The sequence below is a fragment of the Micromys minutus genome (assembly GCF_963924665.1).
Source record: "Micromys minutus genome assembly, chromosome: 1".
Classification (NCBI taxonomy): Eukaryota; Metazoa; Chordata; class Mammalia; order Rodentia; family Muridae; genus Micromys; species Micromys minutus.
Window position 1 is genome coordinate 117,221,789 of NC_137969.1, and position 16,956 is coordinate 117,238,744.

The 16,956-nt window shown below is 44.1% G+C and overlaps 1 protein-coding gene across 2 annotated transcripts in view; it reads right to left on the reverse strand.

Moving 5' to 3' along the window:
- Positions 1 to 16,956, reverse strand: part of CDYL (chromodomain Y like) — a 128,895-nt gene that overhangs the window by 12,187 nt on the left and 99,752 nt on the right. For both annotated transcript variants that reach the window (XM_080924651.1, XM_080924650.1), the window contains 2 exons: positions 3,752 to 4,011; positions 2,436 to 2,608 (listed from right to left, as the gene is read on the reverse strand). In XM_080924651.1, coding sequence (XP_080780777.1) covers positions 2,436 to 2,608; positions 3,752 to 3,997 — 419 coding nt within the window. In that variant the 5' untranslated portion in view covers positions 3,998 to 4,011. The remainder of the gene's footprint in view (positions 1 to 2,435; positions 2,609 to 3,751; positions 4,012 to 16,956) is intronic.

Genomic DNA, 16,956 nt, shown 5'->3' on the forward strand with positions numbered 1-16,956 from the left:
AATCAAGTACTAATGTTAGATAATCTCACACAAGGCTGGGGAATTGTTTGGGGGAAAATGAAGCATCAAGGATTTGGAATTGTTACCAGCCAGTTTGTTACCCTTTCCTAGCTGGGTAAAACAAAGCCGAGTGGAGGAGGAGGCCCTGCTGGGGTCAGTAGAGGTGCCTGTTAGGAAAAGAGTGGCACCTTCAACACCGGCAGCTCCTGTGCTGGTCCACAGAGCTCAGAAGCCAACACTGTAAATAGACTCCTGGTCCTTGGGCCTGTAACCCCAGTGTCTTGACATTTTATCATAAGGAATCTCTAACATGGCTCTCAGCAGTGGAACAGCCCTGTGTTGGAGGGAGGAAGGGGTGAACTTTGGGGAGATTCACAAGGCAAATGGACCTTGGAAAAGATACAAACTTTGAGACACTGTCTGGCAATCCCTAGGGTTTTTTTTTTTTTTTTTTAAAATCAGGCCAGGGTTATCAGAGCACACATCTTCTGTGTGGATCCAGTTTGAGCACAAGGAAAAATCACACAAACCGGAGGATGATTTGTATAAAAATGAATCTCAAGTTGATGCCCATTGATCCCAAATGGGGGCTAAGCATGAAGAACATCCCGGGTACAAGTGCTAAGTATCTGCCATACTGCTATATGTTTTCTCAGGTACTGATCTGTCTGGGACTTAGGCATGCTGTGCAAAAGAATAACTTAAAAAAAAAAAAAACAAAAGAAGACTGTGCCACCTACTACTATATCATAAGCCTCAAGGGATTTAGGAGACTAGAAATAACAATTTCAAATAATATTTAGTATGATCCCAAAATTCTGAGGGAAAAAGCAGTCAAGTCATGACTCCACTCAGAAAGATAGTGAGCAGTCAGTCTTACACCGCACATACTGCAAGTTCCATGCCTAAGAACTGTGCAACTAAGTTATTAAAAAAACACTAAGTTTTAAGTAAGCTTGTAACTTTGTGTCTAGCATTCACAGCTATCCTTGGCTGTTAGACACACTTGGAACAGATGGTGGCTAAACTCCTAAATCAGTGTCTATTGAAAATGATTAAATATGTTGAGTAAGGCCAAGGCAATGCCTCATAATTCCAAGGTCTGGTGTTACAGGACCTGCAGGCAGTGTCCATGAGAACATTTGGGTGATCTGTCAAAAAGATGGTTTGTCACATGACAGACCTACCAACACAGCAAAACCAAAGCCCACCCCATCTTGCTGTGTCTCCCAATGGCTCACAGGGGACAGAAAGCCCAGTGCCACAGTGGCCTACTGACTCTCAGGATCACAGCCCCAGGCTGCTTTAGTGCACGTGCAGGCCTTGAAAGTCTTTGCATTTTCAATCTGCTACAAAGGGAGCAAGGGGGCCACGTAGGGTGAAGTCCTTCTAGAGGTGGGCAAGGAAATATAGACCTTCCTGGCTGGCGACAGACTTTATTCACTTGAACTAAAATTCACCTCTGAAAAGTGAAGTCTTAGCAACAGCGACCGTGACAGCCGTGAAGGAGAGGGGCTCTGCGCACAGTGGGATCTGGAGGCTCTAGGGAAAGCTTCTCAACTCTTAGGACATAGTAGAGAAGAAATCAACCAGAGGGAAATGAGTGTGCCTCCAAGCTGTAATATTACAGGGAAAAAGCAAGCTGCCAAGTAAAAGAACCAAACCTAAGTTCCATTACTTGTATGAATATATTTTAAATGCTTAAATTGAGAATGGCATGTCGATTCTAACTAGAAACATGCTGTAGACTTGAAAATTGTTAAGAAAGTGGGTTTCAAGCTGGGCATATAGTGATCTGGATACAACCCCAGAACCTGGAAGGGTGAGGCAGGAGGATTAGAAGTTCAAGGTCAGATTGTCTAAGCAACAAGACCTTGCCTCAAAACAAAAAAGAAACGCTTTCAATGTTCACACCACAGAAATGCAAGGGACAACTCAAGTGACTCAGCCACTTTATAAGGTACATGTCTCAAAATAGTTTTTATCATCATTTAAAAAATTAAAAATAGATTTGGAAAAGGCTGCGAACATATGCAAATAGTCTATTTTCTGGGCAGGTGTAAGGAAAGGGGGCTTTTAACTGCATCATTGACTTCTCCGTGTGGTTGGAAGGGGTTTGTGACAATCAAGAATGTACATTACTTATACTACCCCCATCAAGAACCACACCCACTGTGTGATCTTATGGACTGTCACAAAGCCTGGACAACTTAGGAGGGCAGCCATCGGTGCATTATGTTTGGAGACAATGCATAGCACAGATACACAGGCTAAATCATCACAGTGTTCCCCAAATGCCCAAGCTGAAGCCAGCCCTGAATTCTGTGATAGGTGCAAGGCAAGTATTATTATCTATTGATTAATTTTGCTACCACCAGTGCCTGAGGACCCTGCAGCTCCCCAGCGCTCCATTGAAAGCCCACATCTGTACATACCTGATAGCATCTGCCATTTTAGTGCTCTCTCTCTTTCGGTCATCTGTGAGGCGCCGAATAAAATAAATAAAGTCCAGCCCACAACAGAAGACGCTGCCCACAGCGCTAAGCAGCACCAGCTTGCTGTCGTCGGCTGCAGCTGTGCTCAGGGCGCTCTGAACTTCTTTCATCACCTGGAAGTCACCACAGGTGCAAGTGGTCAAGGGCACAGAATCCTACAAAGCACTTTTCAATGGGACAATTTAGGTCTAAGATAAATGCATCTCCAGTCTGTGGTGCACTCCACCCGCCAGGACTGTAAATACCCTGCATGCTTCTTCTGTTCTATAACCAGGGCTTATGGTCCGGGGTTGCTGTGGCGAATTATAATCGTCGGGGCAAAGGCATGCGACTCTACCTCACCTGGCTGGTCTTACACCTACTGCCACTCTCAGCGGACCAGACAAGGCACATGGCTGCTTTTGGAGTTTCTAATTTGGACAGCAGGTGGCACATTTAGCCAGCTTCAAGAAATGAGTTCAGTTCTAGGGTTCAAGGGTCTGGCTGTTTTCCTTAGCCACCTAACACTATGGAGACACAAGTCTAAATCATCGGCTGTGTAAGCGCGCCCAGTAGGGGTGCACCAGCGTCAGAGGACACCTGACACTTGAAATGACATCTGAGAAGCATCAGAGGTACCCTGAGTCTAAAAGTGGACTAAGGACCAGCATTTTGTGATTCTGGCCAGACACCCATTTGCCTAAGTTGTGCACAATGGCAAACAAGCAACCATACGATCTGAAAACTTGGGTGAGACGATACAATTCAAAGACGATGGGTTCTAGAGCTTTTACAGAAATGGTTCCCAAACTCTGTGAATACACTGCACAGGGTCACTGAAAGCTCGCTTACTTATTAGTAAGACACACTGACAAGGACCTGCACAGCAGGATGACAGTCAGGTTCTTTAAGGGACCGAGACTTAGGGTACTTCTATCTGGTCTGCATAAAGAACCCATCAAGATTCTGATGAAACTTTAGCTAAAGCAGTCTGTGCATACACATTTCCAGGTGACTTTAGGGAGACCACAGGTTACTGCCTATGCTCTACAGATGAGGCAGGAAGCAGCTACTGTGCCCACTTCAAAACCATAGTTTCTCACAACAGGAGAATGGAGGGGCTCCTCAGCATCCTCCTCCTGCGATGTATCACTATGGCCACAAGTGTGATGAGAAGCAGCTGCCTTGGAAAGATCACAGAGTGCCACTCAGCAAAGCAGGCCAGGACACCAGCGCATGGAGAAGCGTGAAACCACAGCCTGGGGCATGTCTCTCACCTCTGGGTTTAGTGAGTTATTCTCTGATGATTTTGTGGATAACAAGATGTGGGTGAAGCCATCTTGCTTCCTGACGACAATATCTCTGTATCTGTAGGCACTCTCTGTCTGCCTCACACTGAAACGCAACCGCTTGTCAAAAGGTTGGTCTCTTCTGTCGTCAATAAATTTCCTTTTCCCGGCTGTTACTCCTGTTACAGATGTCTGTATGGTGACTGCTGTTCCGTTGGCTGCTAGCGCATCCATGAATGGAGATGTACCTGCCAAGAGTGTGAAATCACAGTGGTCTGTGACATCCTACCATCGACCAGTCCCTAGTACCACCTCTGCATTAGACACATGTCCATTGCAAACCCAAGACTTAGCCATTAAAGAATACCACCAATTAGAGGCCTGCCCAAGTTCACTTTAAAAGAAATCACCGTTTTGCTTATCTGTTGTTCAAAAAGAAAAATGTTGGACATGCACACAACCAAAACTGTTGGAAAGAAAGCACCCAAACCTGAGCCTTGCAGAGAATGGGACTCAGAGCCTGGTTTCGCAGAACACAGGTGCTCCGAGAATCTGAAGGAAATGAGACTAAATGAGACTGACTACCTGAAGGTAAGGCCATATCCTATTCTGTCCTTCGGTGTCTCTTCTTCTAACTCTAAGAGGGACGAAGACACGTGTTTTGACAGGCCTATGGAGAAGTGGCCACTGTTCCTGTGGATCACAGGCAGCAAGGACTTCTTCCTCAGGTTGTCCCAGAAGATACCTACTAGGTCTGTCTACTGGACCCAATTCCATTTCACCAAGTCATTCTTTTTGTTTTGTGTTTCCCGAGACAAGTTCTCACTATGTGGCTCTGAACCCACAGAGATTCTCCTGCCTCAGCTTCCCAAGTGCTAGAATTAAAGCATGTGCCGTGACACTCAGCTTTCAAGCTGTTCTTTAAATCGGCATAGGTTGGGGAGGACTGAAGATGGCCCTTCTTTCCCTAGCAATGTCCCATCATGCACCACTGCTCCTCAGTATCAACATGGATACTGTTTCAACCAATTTTGGCACATGGTTCTTCAACTTTTTTTGCAATAAAAACCATTCACATTTAATGTTTTGACAGATCTAAACAAGTTATAAATGAATATGATTCAATAATCTAAAAACAGAGGCTGAAGAGATGCTTAGTGGTTAAGAACACGTGTTGCTCTTAGAGAAAAGTGAGTTCACTTCCTAGCACCCATAAGGCTGATAACAACCACTGTAACCACAATTTCAAAGAATCCTATACTCCTCTAGACTCTTTGGGCATTCACTGTATGCACAAGGTACACAAATATGTGTTGCTGAAAAAACACCCGTACTCACAAGATATCTTAAGTATCTAAAAATAAGCTGAATGTAGTGGCATACACTGGCCATCCTGGCACCCAGGTGGCAGAGACAGGCACATCATATATCTGAGTTTATTAGGTGAGACCCTGTGTCAATCTCCGGTCTCCTAATCTAAAGTTATAGCAGGATACACATAAAAAGGCTACCCCACTGCTGAACTCCAGGCCAGGGTTTCTAAGGTGTCTTTCCTCCTTTCCCCCATTAAAGATCAGGTGAGGGAGTACCACACACCCAGGGTTTCACACACACTGTTATTTTTGCTTTTGCTTGTATAATGGTACCTTGGCATTTACTCTCTCTCAGGACAGTATTTGTTCACAGAAGTCGCTGTGAGCCACATCAGAATTTATTTTCCCAATTCACACTGGTTAAAAGCACTACTGTTTAATGGGTTAATTCTATCAACAGTGGCCTGTATCAGTCCCAGGCAGGTGAACCCAGACCTGTTTCTAGTGGATTTGTAACCTGAAGTTTTTCATTCCCGAAAAGAGCAGCCGATGTCACCTGTCAGGCAGGCTCAATCGCTCTGAAAGCTTCTAAGCTTCACCTGCTCTTCTGCCAGCCACCCCACCATGCAAAGCTCAGAATCTGCACTCATGACTGTGCCCACAGTGCTCTCCGCACCTGCTTTCCTGCACCATTCTCTATTGGCATGTCCACCAGAGTATCCCTGGCATGCACTCGCTATCCCCACTTCTTCCTTGGCTCTCCACTACCTGACTCATTTTAATACTGCATCAACAGGAACAGGTAATTCCTGGAGAACAGAGAAATGGACAGAGAGTCTAAACTACAGAGCTCATGTTAGCAGGAAAGTGGGCATTCACAGGGGATTCTGGTGAGGGGATCCTCAGAGACAATGGCTTCCCTGAGGGTGAAGATACTCATGGGAACATGCTCAGGGGAGGCATTGGGGTATCCAGGATTGGAGATCAGTATATGGGAGCTGATGTCCAGAGATGTTATTGACAGAGCAGGCAGTACCTTCATAGGGAAGAGCAATAATTTGCTGCAAGGTTGGGAATAAGGCAGGGTCTTTGTTTTTAAATGACCAAGTACTTTACATGCACATATAGCAATGCTAGTATAAAACCCACTTTTTATAATTGGTATATACTAGTACAACCCTTTCAGCTAAGAATGTAAGACCACCGAAGGCTGTAACAAATATAACTAACTGGCTGGGCATGGTGGCATGTGCCTTAAATCTCAGTTCTTAGGAGGCAGAGGAAGGACGATTCCTGAGAGTTCATGACAGTCAGGGCTATACAGAGAGACCTTGTCTAACCAGTCAGCCAGTCAACCACCCACCCACCCACCCACTACTGGCTCACTGTGTGTGAGGACCCCGCTGATTCCAGATTCTGGGAACCCTGTTACCTATCTGTGAACAGCATGAGACTATATATATGTGTGTACACACACACACACACACACACACACAAATTTAGACAGGAAGTGCTCATATAAGACCGAGCTTTGACATTCCACATCACCAAGGCGCCTCCCTGCTCTCAGGTGAGAGTCAAGCCATGTGCTCTTATCCCCATTCAGGTGTGTTCCACTTCTCTACCTCTGAACACACTATTCCTGTGCCTAGAATACTTTATCCTACGTGTAACTGCAATACTTTTTTTTTTTGGAGGGGGGTTCCTACGCTCCTTTTATTACTATATAACAATAGGGTGTTTCTTCTGCTTTTCCAGCCCACTTTAGGTCTTGAATAATAGATGTAGGGATTTGGTATTTTAATTAACAAGCTGACTACCTGAGCTCTCATAACCCTTTATTTACCTCCCAGCCACAGGCCCCTTGTTACTTGCAGTTGAGTCTCGCCCAGGCTTGCTCTGTTCCATGTGTGTCCTCCTGGTGAATCCCATGGCGACCTGTTCATCGCGACTCCTCCAGGACCCCATGCCCTCTCTTTTCTTGGACCCTCCCATTTGAATCAGAAGTCTCATCCTATTCTCATCCGTACAGCTAATTGGCTGAACAGCTCTTTATTGCCCAATCATAAGGTGATGGAGAAGAATGTTTACTAAACACTCAGATAGGTGCCACTTTATAAAAACTAACATCACAAAAGTTGGGTCTGTATTCAACTTTCTTCCATATGGACATCAGCATTAGAAAAATACAAAGGCAGTCTTTAGACAGGGCACTGAAAAGGTTATCCCTAGACCTTCAAATGGCTCTCCAGGACATCCCCTCCACATCTTTTATGAACCTACCCACCTCCTGCCGGTCCCTCACCATCACTACAGGGTCCCTTTCGTATATGTTTACTACTGGTATACTCCACAAAGGCCTGTGAGGGTGGGGTCAGTGCTGTACCATTCACTCCTATAGCCCTATCACAGTTATTCACAAAGCTAATCCAGAGGCAGCACTTAACACCCTGGGGCAGAACTGCTGTGTAACAATTAAAATCACACAACTGTAATCAACAGCTAATGACTAGACTCAGGAAAAACCATCCTTCACACCATAAACAGATCATCCAGGGACACACAAGCACTTAGGGAAACTGAGAGGCCAAAGTTGCCTCTGAGAATTAAGGGCTGACGGCCCTGACTACCACGGTCATGCCATGACTCAATAGCATAAAATTTGTTATGGACATAGATGTTTTCTTTTTGAACATCTGGTTGTCTTTTGTGGTAGTCTGAATTAAAAAACATCGCCCACCAGACATGTTTTTGAATACTGGAGGCTGTGCAATCTTTAGGAGAGGCCTTGCATCAAGATGGGGTGAGGGCACCTGGGCAGACCTTCTTAGGTTATATCCGCCCTTGGGTTCTAGACAGTTCTCTAAGCTTTTTGATTTGCCAAGATATAAGTAGGCTAGCTCTGTCTGCCACCCTGAACTGAGCTGTTTCCACCATACCTTTCTATTATGATGATTCAAGTCCCTGAAACAGTGAGCCAAGCCCTCCCCTCTCTCTTAAGCTACATGGACTACAGCTATACAAAAGCAATTAGCACAACTGGCAAATAATTTAACAATATACAAGCATTTGTTTCCAGACCCTAGGCAGCAGGCTGGGAGAGTAGCAATTTAACAGCTTTCTACCCAAGGGTCGAGGGAAACCACCAATGTGGACACAGATATTATGGGGCAGCAAAAAGGGAGAAAGTTCTAGAACTTCTTTAAGATTCCACTGAATCTTGGACCAATACGAATTTGTATATTCATAAGGAGAAACAAAATTAAACCTAGTAAGGAAACAACTTTTGAGGATAGATCAACTTCCAGGAACCCTGAGTAATATAATCTTATACTAAGTAATTATAAACTTCTCAGAGTTTATAATCCAGAACTGGGAGTATTCGGAAACCCAGAGATGGTTTGCCAGTTAAGAGAACATACTGTTTTTGTAGAGGATCTGAGTTTAGTTCAAGTGGTTTACGATTACCTGTTAACTCCAGCTATAGAACTTGATGCCTCTGGTTCTTCCTGGCATCTGCATTCATATATATATGAATATGCACACAAATACATGTAATTAAAAAATTAAAACCTTTTTGAGACAAGGTTTCTCTGTAGACCAGGCTGGCTTCTAACTCAGAGATCTATCCGCCTGCCTATGCCTTCTGAGTGCTGGGACTAAAGTCATTTGCCACCATTGCCGGGCTCACAATATGCATATAGCAAAACCCAATACCCTAGAGTGTAAAAACCATACTACCCAGCAAGCTACCCAAGCTGACAGAGTAGAAAAACAAGACTGATTTCTAAAGATTACATCCCTGAGACCCATGAGACCCAAAATGTAAAGTGATGAGATTAACAGAAATATACTCCAAAATTAAATCTTCCATATGCAAAGACTAAGACTAGAACAAAGACCTGTAATATAAGGGGGGAAATTCAGACATGCTAAATTAATAGCCCAGAATTTGCTAGCCAGGCATTCCAGGCAGACAATACTAAAAGTCTACCATATAATTGTACTCCCAGCCTCCTAGTGGTAGGAGGCAGGAAGCTGCAGGAGCAAGGACTGTTCAACCAGGGTCTGTAGGTTGATGTCAAGGTTGACATATGATTGGACAGTAGAGAGTGGGGCGGGGACAACATTGGAAAAGCATAAGAGAAGGAGAAATCAGGAGGCAACATGGAAGAAGACATGTTTCTCTTGGCTCATCTCTAGATATTTAAGGTTGTTATGATTATTTCTAAGGGTTTCTATGGGTCAATTTATCTTATCTGGGTGGGCAGCTTATATCTTTGTCAGCTGGTTAAAATATCGTGTAGAGGGATTGTGGATTGAGAATTTAACACATAAACCTGTTTGATAAGTTAATGATTTCGAGTCATAATTATACTGGGTGGTGGACAGTGTATGAAAACAGCATGCTGGCGTAGGCCACCAGGGACAGAAGCAGGTGGAATGAACTGTGCCTGAGTTCTTAGAGGTGGCATGGAGCCAATATGACAGAGATACCCTGCAGTGCCATGTGGACCTATGGGAGCTGGGTACAAGGTTAAGCAATCTCTTTACATGTTTACCACAACAAGGGTACTCACAGAAACACATTAAATTGTTTGTTTCTAAATTCTAGATGTGTCATTGTTAGCTCAGGTTGTCAACATGACACCTTGGAAGAGAAACCTTACTTGAGGCATTGGCCTGTGGGCATGTCTGTGGGGTGCGTTTCTTTGACTGCTGGTTTATGTAGGAGGGCACAGGCTGTGTAAGAAAGGCAGTCAGCAAGCTAGGAGAAGGAGGCCAAGCAAGTGTCATTCCTCTGTGGTCTCTGCTTTGGCTCCTGCCTTCAGACTCCTGCCAGGAATGCTGGCCCCAGCTTTCCTTAAGGCAAACAAACCCTTTCTTCTCCAAGATGCTTTTGGCTCAGGATGGATGAAAGTACAAGACACTATAGGAAGAACAACTCAATGTTTTCTGCATTCAGGAAAGTCAGAAGCTTATGGACCTAGGGCATTTAACAAAGATCAGTTGGGATGCATGTACCTCACATGTACACACACAAGACATGGGGACATCATGAATCTGAAAACCTAGGGGTATGAGACACCACAGATTGAAAACTCTACTTACCTTCAGAAGTCTAAGGGAAAGAAAATTGAATAGTGCCTTTAACTAAAAAGCAGAAAATAGCAGCCACTTGGATTCACCACAAGAAAAAAATTCCACCTCCCTCTTACTTTCATGTCAACAACAAAGATCATTTAGAATATACTGAAAATAAGAATATCTTCAAAAGGTACACTGTTTGGAAAAGCACTATTTCTCAAGATGATGTCTCAGCAGAAATAAGACAAAAACGTAATCAAGAAAGGACAACCCCCAAAGCAGCTACCTTAGAAGCATGCCTGTTTAACTCAGATGCTGGGCCAGCAGGGCAGTGCCAGCCTAGCATGCATGAGGCCTGGACTCCACTCTCACAGAAAGGCCGATTTTATTGCATGGTTACGGAGGTTTAAGTCCATGTCTGGGGACTGTGGCAGGGCAGCACACCAGGTGAGAACCCACAGGGCAGGCAGTGTTCACTTCACAGTCAGGAAGCAGAAGGAGAAAGATAGAGATGAGATGTGGGCATGGAGGAGGGACACTCACCCGTGGCACTACAATCATTAACAGTTGTGTAAGGGCAAGAAGAACAAACACACAGTTCACATCCTAGCTAATAGAACATACACATTAAAATATATCTATAATAGGAACTGAATTTTGGAATAAACTTAATCTTCATGAAATACACGGAATAAGGCCAATGATGGTGACACATGCCTTTAATCACAGTATTTCAGGGTCAAAGAGGTGAACATGTCTTTATGAGTTCTAGGCACTGAGATCCTGTCTCAGAAGCTAAACAACCTGGATAAATAGTTGCCATCAAAATTTTGTCAAAGGGCATTACAAAAGAAAAAGAAAAAAACATGATTCTTAAGGGCTTCACATACTTTTAAAACATCTTCCAATTTAAGTTCTAATAGACTTCAAATCAATCAATCAATCAATCAATCAAGACTTAACAGGAAGACACACTACAATTTTTCAGAGAAATTAGATGTGCCTTGCTAGTTACATAAAACTACATACAGTACTTGAGTTCTGGCACAAGACAATGTAACTAGTTTAAAGCAGTAAACACACAAACCAGTTAGATTGCCCTGGACCATGCAATAAATATGAATGAAAAGGAAGTTTGGTTGTTTTCCTAAAATCAGCTGTATTTAATGAGAAACAATGCAGCATGGTCTCTATGAAAAAGAGCGTTAAAGGCGGAGGACTCAGGTACACCACACTCAGGACTGCATGTTTCTACTGTGTTGACATGGAAGCATGAACGGGAGGAGTTAGGTGAGAAGATGGGAACGGACACACGCAGACACACAGACACAGTCACACAGATACAGAGGGCATGCTGCAAACTCAAAACCAAGGGATAAAAACACCAAGTGATCACGTGGGCAGAAAAATGAAGTGCTATTTCTACCTTTCCAGTAGCAAAGGTTTAAATATAGTAATAAACTCAGGGCTGATGAAACTGCATATTTCTGAGCAGTACTATAAGAATGCCTATCAACTTCTGTCCCAATAATTCTACCTTTAGAAGTCTATTCTGTGAAAAAGGAATAGAAACAATATGAGCTCTTGTATTTAATACACAATATATTTAAATATCTCTTCCTTTAAAATGGAGAAGTTATTATGCATGCATACAAGACATCATATGGCTGTATTTCTCAATCTCACCAAATACAAAAGGTGATGTGGTGGCTGGTTTATGTCAACTTGCACAAACCCAGACTTACTAGAGAAGAGGGGATCTTAACTGAGAAACTGCCTCCCACAGACTGGCCTGTAGTCTGTGCCGGTATTGTCCTGATTAGCCATTTATATGGGAGGGCTCAGCAGGCCATGGGAGCAAGCCAGGAAGCAGCACTCCTCCATGGCTTTGGTTTCAGCTCCTGCCTCCAGGTTCCAGCCCTGACTTCTCTCAATAATAGGGTTACTACAGAGCTGTGAGATGAAAGAAGCCCTTCCCTTACCAAGTGCTTTTGGTCTGTGCTTTATCATAGCAACAGAAACTTAACTAAGAAATCAAAAGTGGCATTTGGACAGATGATGGTATCCATGTTATTTTATTAAGAATCTAATTACACAGAAGTTAACAGTGACTCCTAATGTTATAGATGGGCATAGGACATTTCTTTTTATGCTTCTGCTTCTTTGTATATTTCTTTAATACTATATAATTCCGACTAACCAGGAACACCCACACTGTAGGATGCTAATTTCCATTCAGTAAACCCTCATTGGTTTTCCTCTTAACTGTATTTGAATTTAATATGTTGTCAAGGCAATATGGGTCTTAACCAGAGTTTAAAACTGATTTTTAACTATCTTAGATATCCATGGTCAGTGGCTTTTTTTCCCTGAAATTAAAGAGCAAAGCCTATGAATAACCCATGTTTATAGGTTTAACACTTAAAATTGTTATTCACACCTAACTCAATCCTATTCAAACAAACAATTTTACTCAGTTTATGCAATCTGAAAATTAAATTTATCGAGGCAGGTATTTTCCAATGAACATGATATTAAGTAAAGGCAGCCTGGAAACATTAGTATCTATCTCATAATACAAAGAATACAAAAAGCCTCTTTCCCTCTATTCCTTCAATTAGACGTTCCAACCACAGCATCTGAGTTTCCCAGTTATAACTGTTCCTCACTTATAAGCAAGGCAAGACGGCACTGTTGGTATGACTGGAGAAAGTTCATGAATGAACAGCACCCAGTTGAACTTAGTTCCTTGGAAACACACAAAGTTCAAACTTGCTGAGGACCACCACTACAGGAAGCCTTATGATTAAGAAGCAGGCTACCCAAATTCTGCTCACCAAAGCCACACCCTGTCATGGCCTATTCCCAGAGTTGGCTACAGCCAAGCATTCCAATTAATTATCAGGCACTCAAGGTTCTGGACACAGACCAAGCACCCGGGGCAGCACGGAGCACCTGACTGACCAGTGAGCATCACGACACAGCTGTCAAACCAGGTACTCAAGACTGAAACTCTGGCTGGTAAGGAATAGTTTTCACACTGGGAGTTCTTTTAGCTGTCACTGCAGTGTGGATAACACAAGCAGTCTGACTATGGCCCTGGAGCTACTGAGGGAACAAGTGAGAGATGCTGTGTCTTCTCCTTGGAGGCCATCCCCAGCACCACACATCAGTTCCTTTAAAGCTCTGGGACACAAAGGCAGTTCCATGGCCCCCGTTAGTATTTGTGTCAGTCAAGACTGTCAGGGACCGGAGAGCATAGTATATCCAGATAGCGGCACCCGTGTGTTAAGTTTACCTCACGAGAAGCTTCAATTACCTAGACAGCCCCACCTAAGTCACCTGGGCCATTAGGTAGAGATCCTCCACCTGATTTCCCCAGACTCTTAGACACTTGACAGATCCACAGACCGGATATTCAAGCTTACCAATCCAACCTCTGTGCCTGGTTCCTGAACACCACCACTGCCACGGCCTCTGTGGTGGTTTGAGTAAGGATGGCTTCCATGGGCTCATATATTTAAATGTTTAGTCCTTAGCTGGCAATCTGTTTGTGAAGGATTAGGAGGTGTAGCCTTGTTAGACTATGGGAGTCTGAGGTTTCAAAAGCCCATGCCAACCCAGTGGTTTTCTCTGCCTGCCACCACGCTCTTCCATATGACTCTAGTGGACTAAAACTCTCTGAAACTGTAAGACTCCAATTAAATGCCTTGTTTTGTAAGTTGCCTTGGTCATGACTGAGGTGCCTCCCCGCCTCTCTCCCCACTGGCCCACTGACACCCTGGAAGACAGGTGGCTGGCTGGGCACAATAGCAGGCCTCTGTCCTGAGTCAGGCAATGATCTTGGGAGAAAGGCCTTTGGCTGTGGAAAGGGATGGACACAGCACCAGCCTGGCCTGCGCAGCTCTAACCACAAGCAATCCCAGCCCCTCCCTGCCTTGATCTGATCTGCTTGACTCACACAGCCACACAATGATACCATCAAGTCCCCTTGGCCCCTAAAACTCAAACCTTCCTTTCTTAAGTCATTATTATCTGTTTATGCGCTAGCGTGCTCATATACATGCTTCTGCCTGAGAAATCCAAGGGCTGTTGGGTTCCCTGGATCTATTGAGAGTTTGAGTCCAACTTGGGTCTTCTGCAAGAACAATATGCACTCTTAACTACGTGGCCAACTCTCTAGCCACCTCCTCAAACGTCTCATTTAACAATTTTCTCTACGAATTAAGAACTAGTATCGAAACATTAAACTTAAACGTAGTTGACTAGTACAGGCTTTCTGGAACGCCAGTCTATTTCACACCTCTGAGGCACTTGTGATATTGACTCGGTTTCCAGGTCTGAGCGCACACATGGACCCAGTTTTCCACTGAGAACTGGGGTTGTCTTAAGGCCACGACACCTTGAGCCATACAGCTGTGGAACAGCCTCAGCAGTGGGAAAGAACATGCTACTGCATACAAGTGGTAAATGTATAGACACCATTTTATTCACAGAGCACACAGATAATTCATGAAAACTGAAAAGTAACTCAGGAATGTAAGAAACAGACAAAAAGCAGATGGTTGGAAAGCACACAGGCTTAGGGACCAAAGAGCTATGGTGTCTTCAATTAAAGTGATTTGCTGTTTAGCCAACTTTTCAGAGAGCCAATCTAAAAAGAAAAAAAAATAAGTATGCAAAGCAGTAAGGAAAGTTAAATCGAAAAATACTATTTTGAGACAAAAAAGAACTACCAATTAATGAGACTATGTAACTTTAAATCAACTGCAAATACTTAATTATACCTTCCTAAACCTAAATAAAACCAGCCTAATTAAATCAAGGGCTACAGAACAAGGATGATTTTGGCATGTGAGTGTAGTGTGTTGCTACGCACAGCAGGCCTTCTCACCCTGACCCACCACACACTCCCAGGGAGCTCTTTGAAAATGCTTTCGGTTCACGCTGCCAGCCACCTGTGGTTCCTGGGATAGACAGATAGACAGAACAGACACTTTGCAAAGGTGACGTGGACAAGCACAGTTCAGGATCTGATGCACTTGGTACTTCTCAGTGGTACAGCAAACTTCAGGTAAGCAGACATTTCCTTCACAGCACAGGAAGAATCATAACTGCCAACAAGAAAACTTAACAGCTGCTCGGGATCTTAGAATCCAGCCAGGAGCTGCGGAGTACTGGTCAACACCAAGATTGCGTGCTTCCTCATTCCCTCAGGAGACAGGTGACTGGTTCTGTGACCACACCCCACCCCATGTGGAGACAGCATATTGGTTCTTTATGGCACAGTTTCATCATATTCAGGCTAGTAAAAGGTTCATATTTTGACCAATCATCTTCCCTCGTCATAGACTACTCATTCAGTCATAACTGTAACTCACCAAATCTAAGAGAAAGTCTGCTTCCTTCAAGTAAAGTGATCACAGCTGGGTGCATAGGACGAAGGTTGGCTCCTAACTCTAACGACAGCCCTGTCAATGCTGGGGGGAAACCAGGCACCTGACGATACCTCCTTATAAGAGGAAAATGTAAGGTCTACTGTGTGTGCTATTTTCCTACCCAAGACTGCCCAGTGAGTGTCAAGTTCACTGCACACGCAGCAGCCACCCACAGAGGAAAGCACACACACACACACACACACACACACACACACACACACACAAAGGGGGGGGGAAGCTCGAGCACAAATCAGCAAAAGCTAAATGTGGGGGGAAATGAGGAAATCAAAGAATGAGAATCTTCAAGGTTAAGAACATCTCCAAACACTTCTGGGTTGAAACTTGATGGGATTGGGAATCCAAAGGCTCCCAAGTGCTTTGCACACTATGGGTACTCAATGGGTATCTGCTGAATGCAACTATTAACAAACAGAACGTGGCACATCAGGATGTGCCAATCAGCAAAGACACGGAGGAGTCTAGGTATGCCAGCTTCAGGGGACATAAAGAAAAGGCTTACCACTTACCAGCCAGGACGGAAAGAGCGGGGGAGACCAGCCTTCAGAGGGTCAAACACCACATTAAATGGTTATAGGCACAGCACTGGAGGGAGTGCAGGGATTAAATGATCACCAATTGACAACTGAGCCCAGGAGACAGGGATGCCTGAGATCATCCAGGGAACAGGAAATGTTCTGAGCTAGTGAGAAAAACCTGAGGGCTGATGCAACTCCCAACACATGTCTCCTAGCTTATTAAAATTTAAGGGCTCTATACCAGGGCCTCTTTCTTTTTCTTCCTTTTTATTACCCTTGGCATTGATATGGCTAAAGAGTCAAAAACACCGCTTTTTACAAATGAGAACACCACCGTTGGGCCATGTGTCCAGTGACCTGGGAAGAAACGGCCCATTCTTACCCTTCCTTGGTTGATAGTTTGAGTGGACGCACACTTAAATTCACTTCTTGTGCTTAGAACATGCATCTCCCAGGCCACTTGTTATTTAGCAACAACTAACTCTTATCTGCTGGTAGGGCCTGCACACAATACCAAAGACCACTGCTGTTCAGGGAGCAGCTCCTGTTAGGTGGTCATAAAAAATATCAACACACACACACAACAGTCCAAGCAGGAGTTAGGCAGATGGTTTAGTGGATAAAGTGATTGCCACACAAGCATGGAGATTGACTTTGAATCCCCAGTACTCACTCATCTGTGCCCATAGTGGCCCATCTGTCAGTACAGCACTCGGAAGGCAGAGACAGGATCCTTAGGCAAGCAGGCTGGCAGGACTAGCTAGCTAGTGAGCTCTGGGTTTAGGTGAAAAACCATGCTCAGTATGCACCTGAGGTCA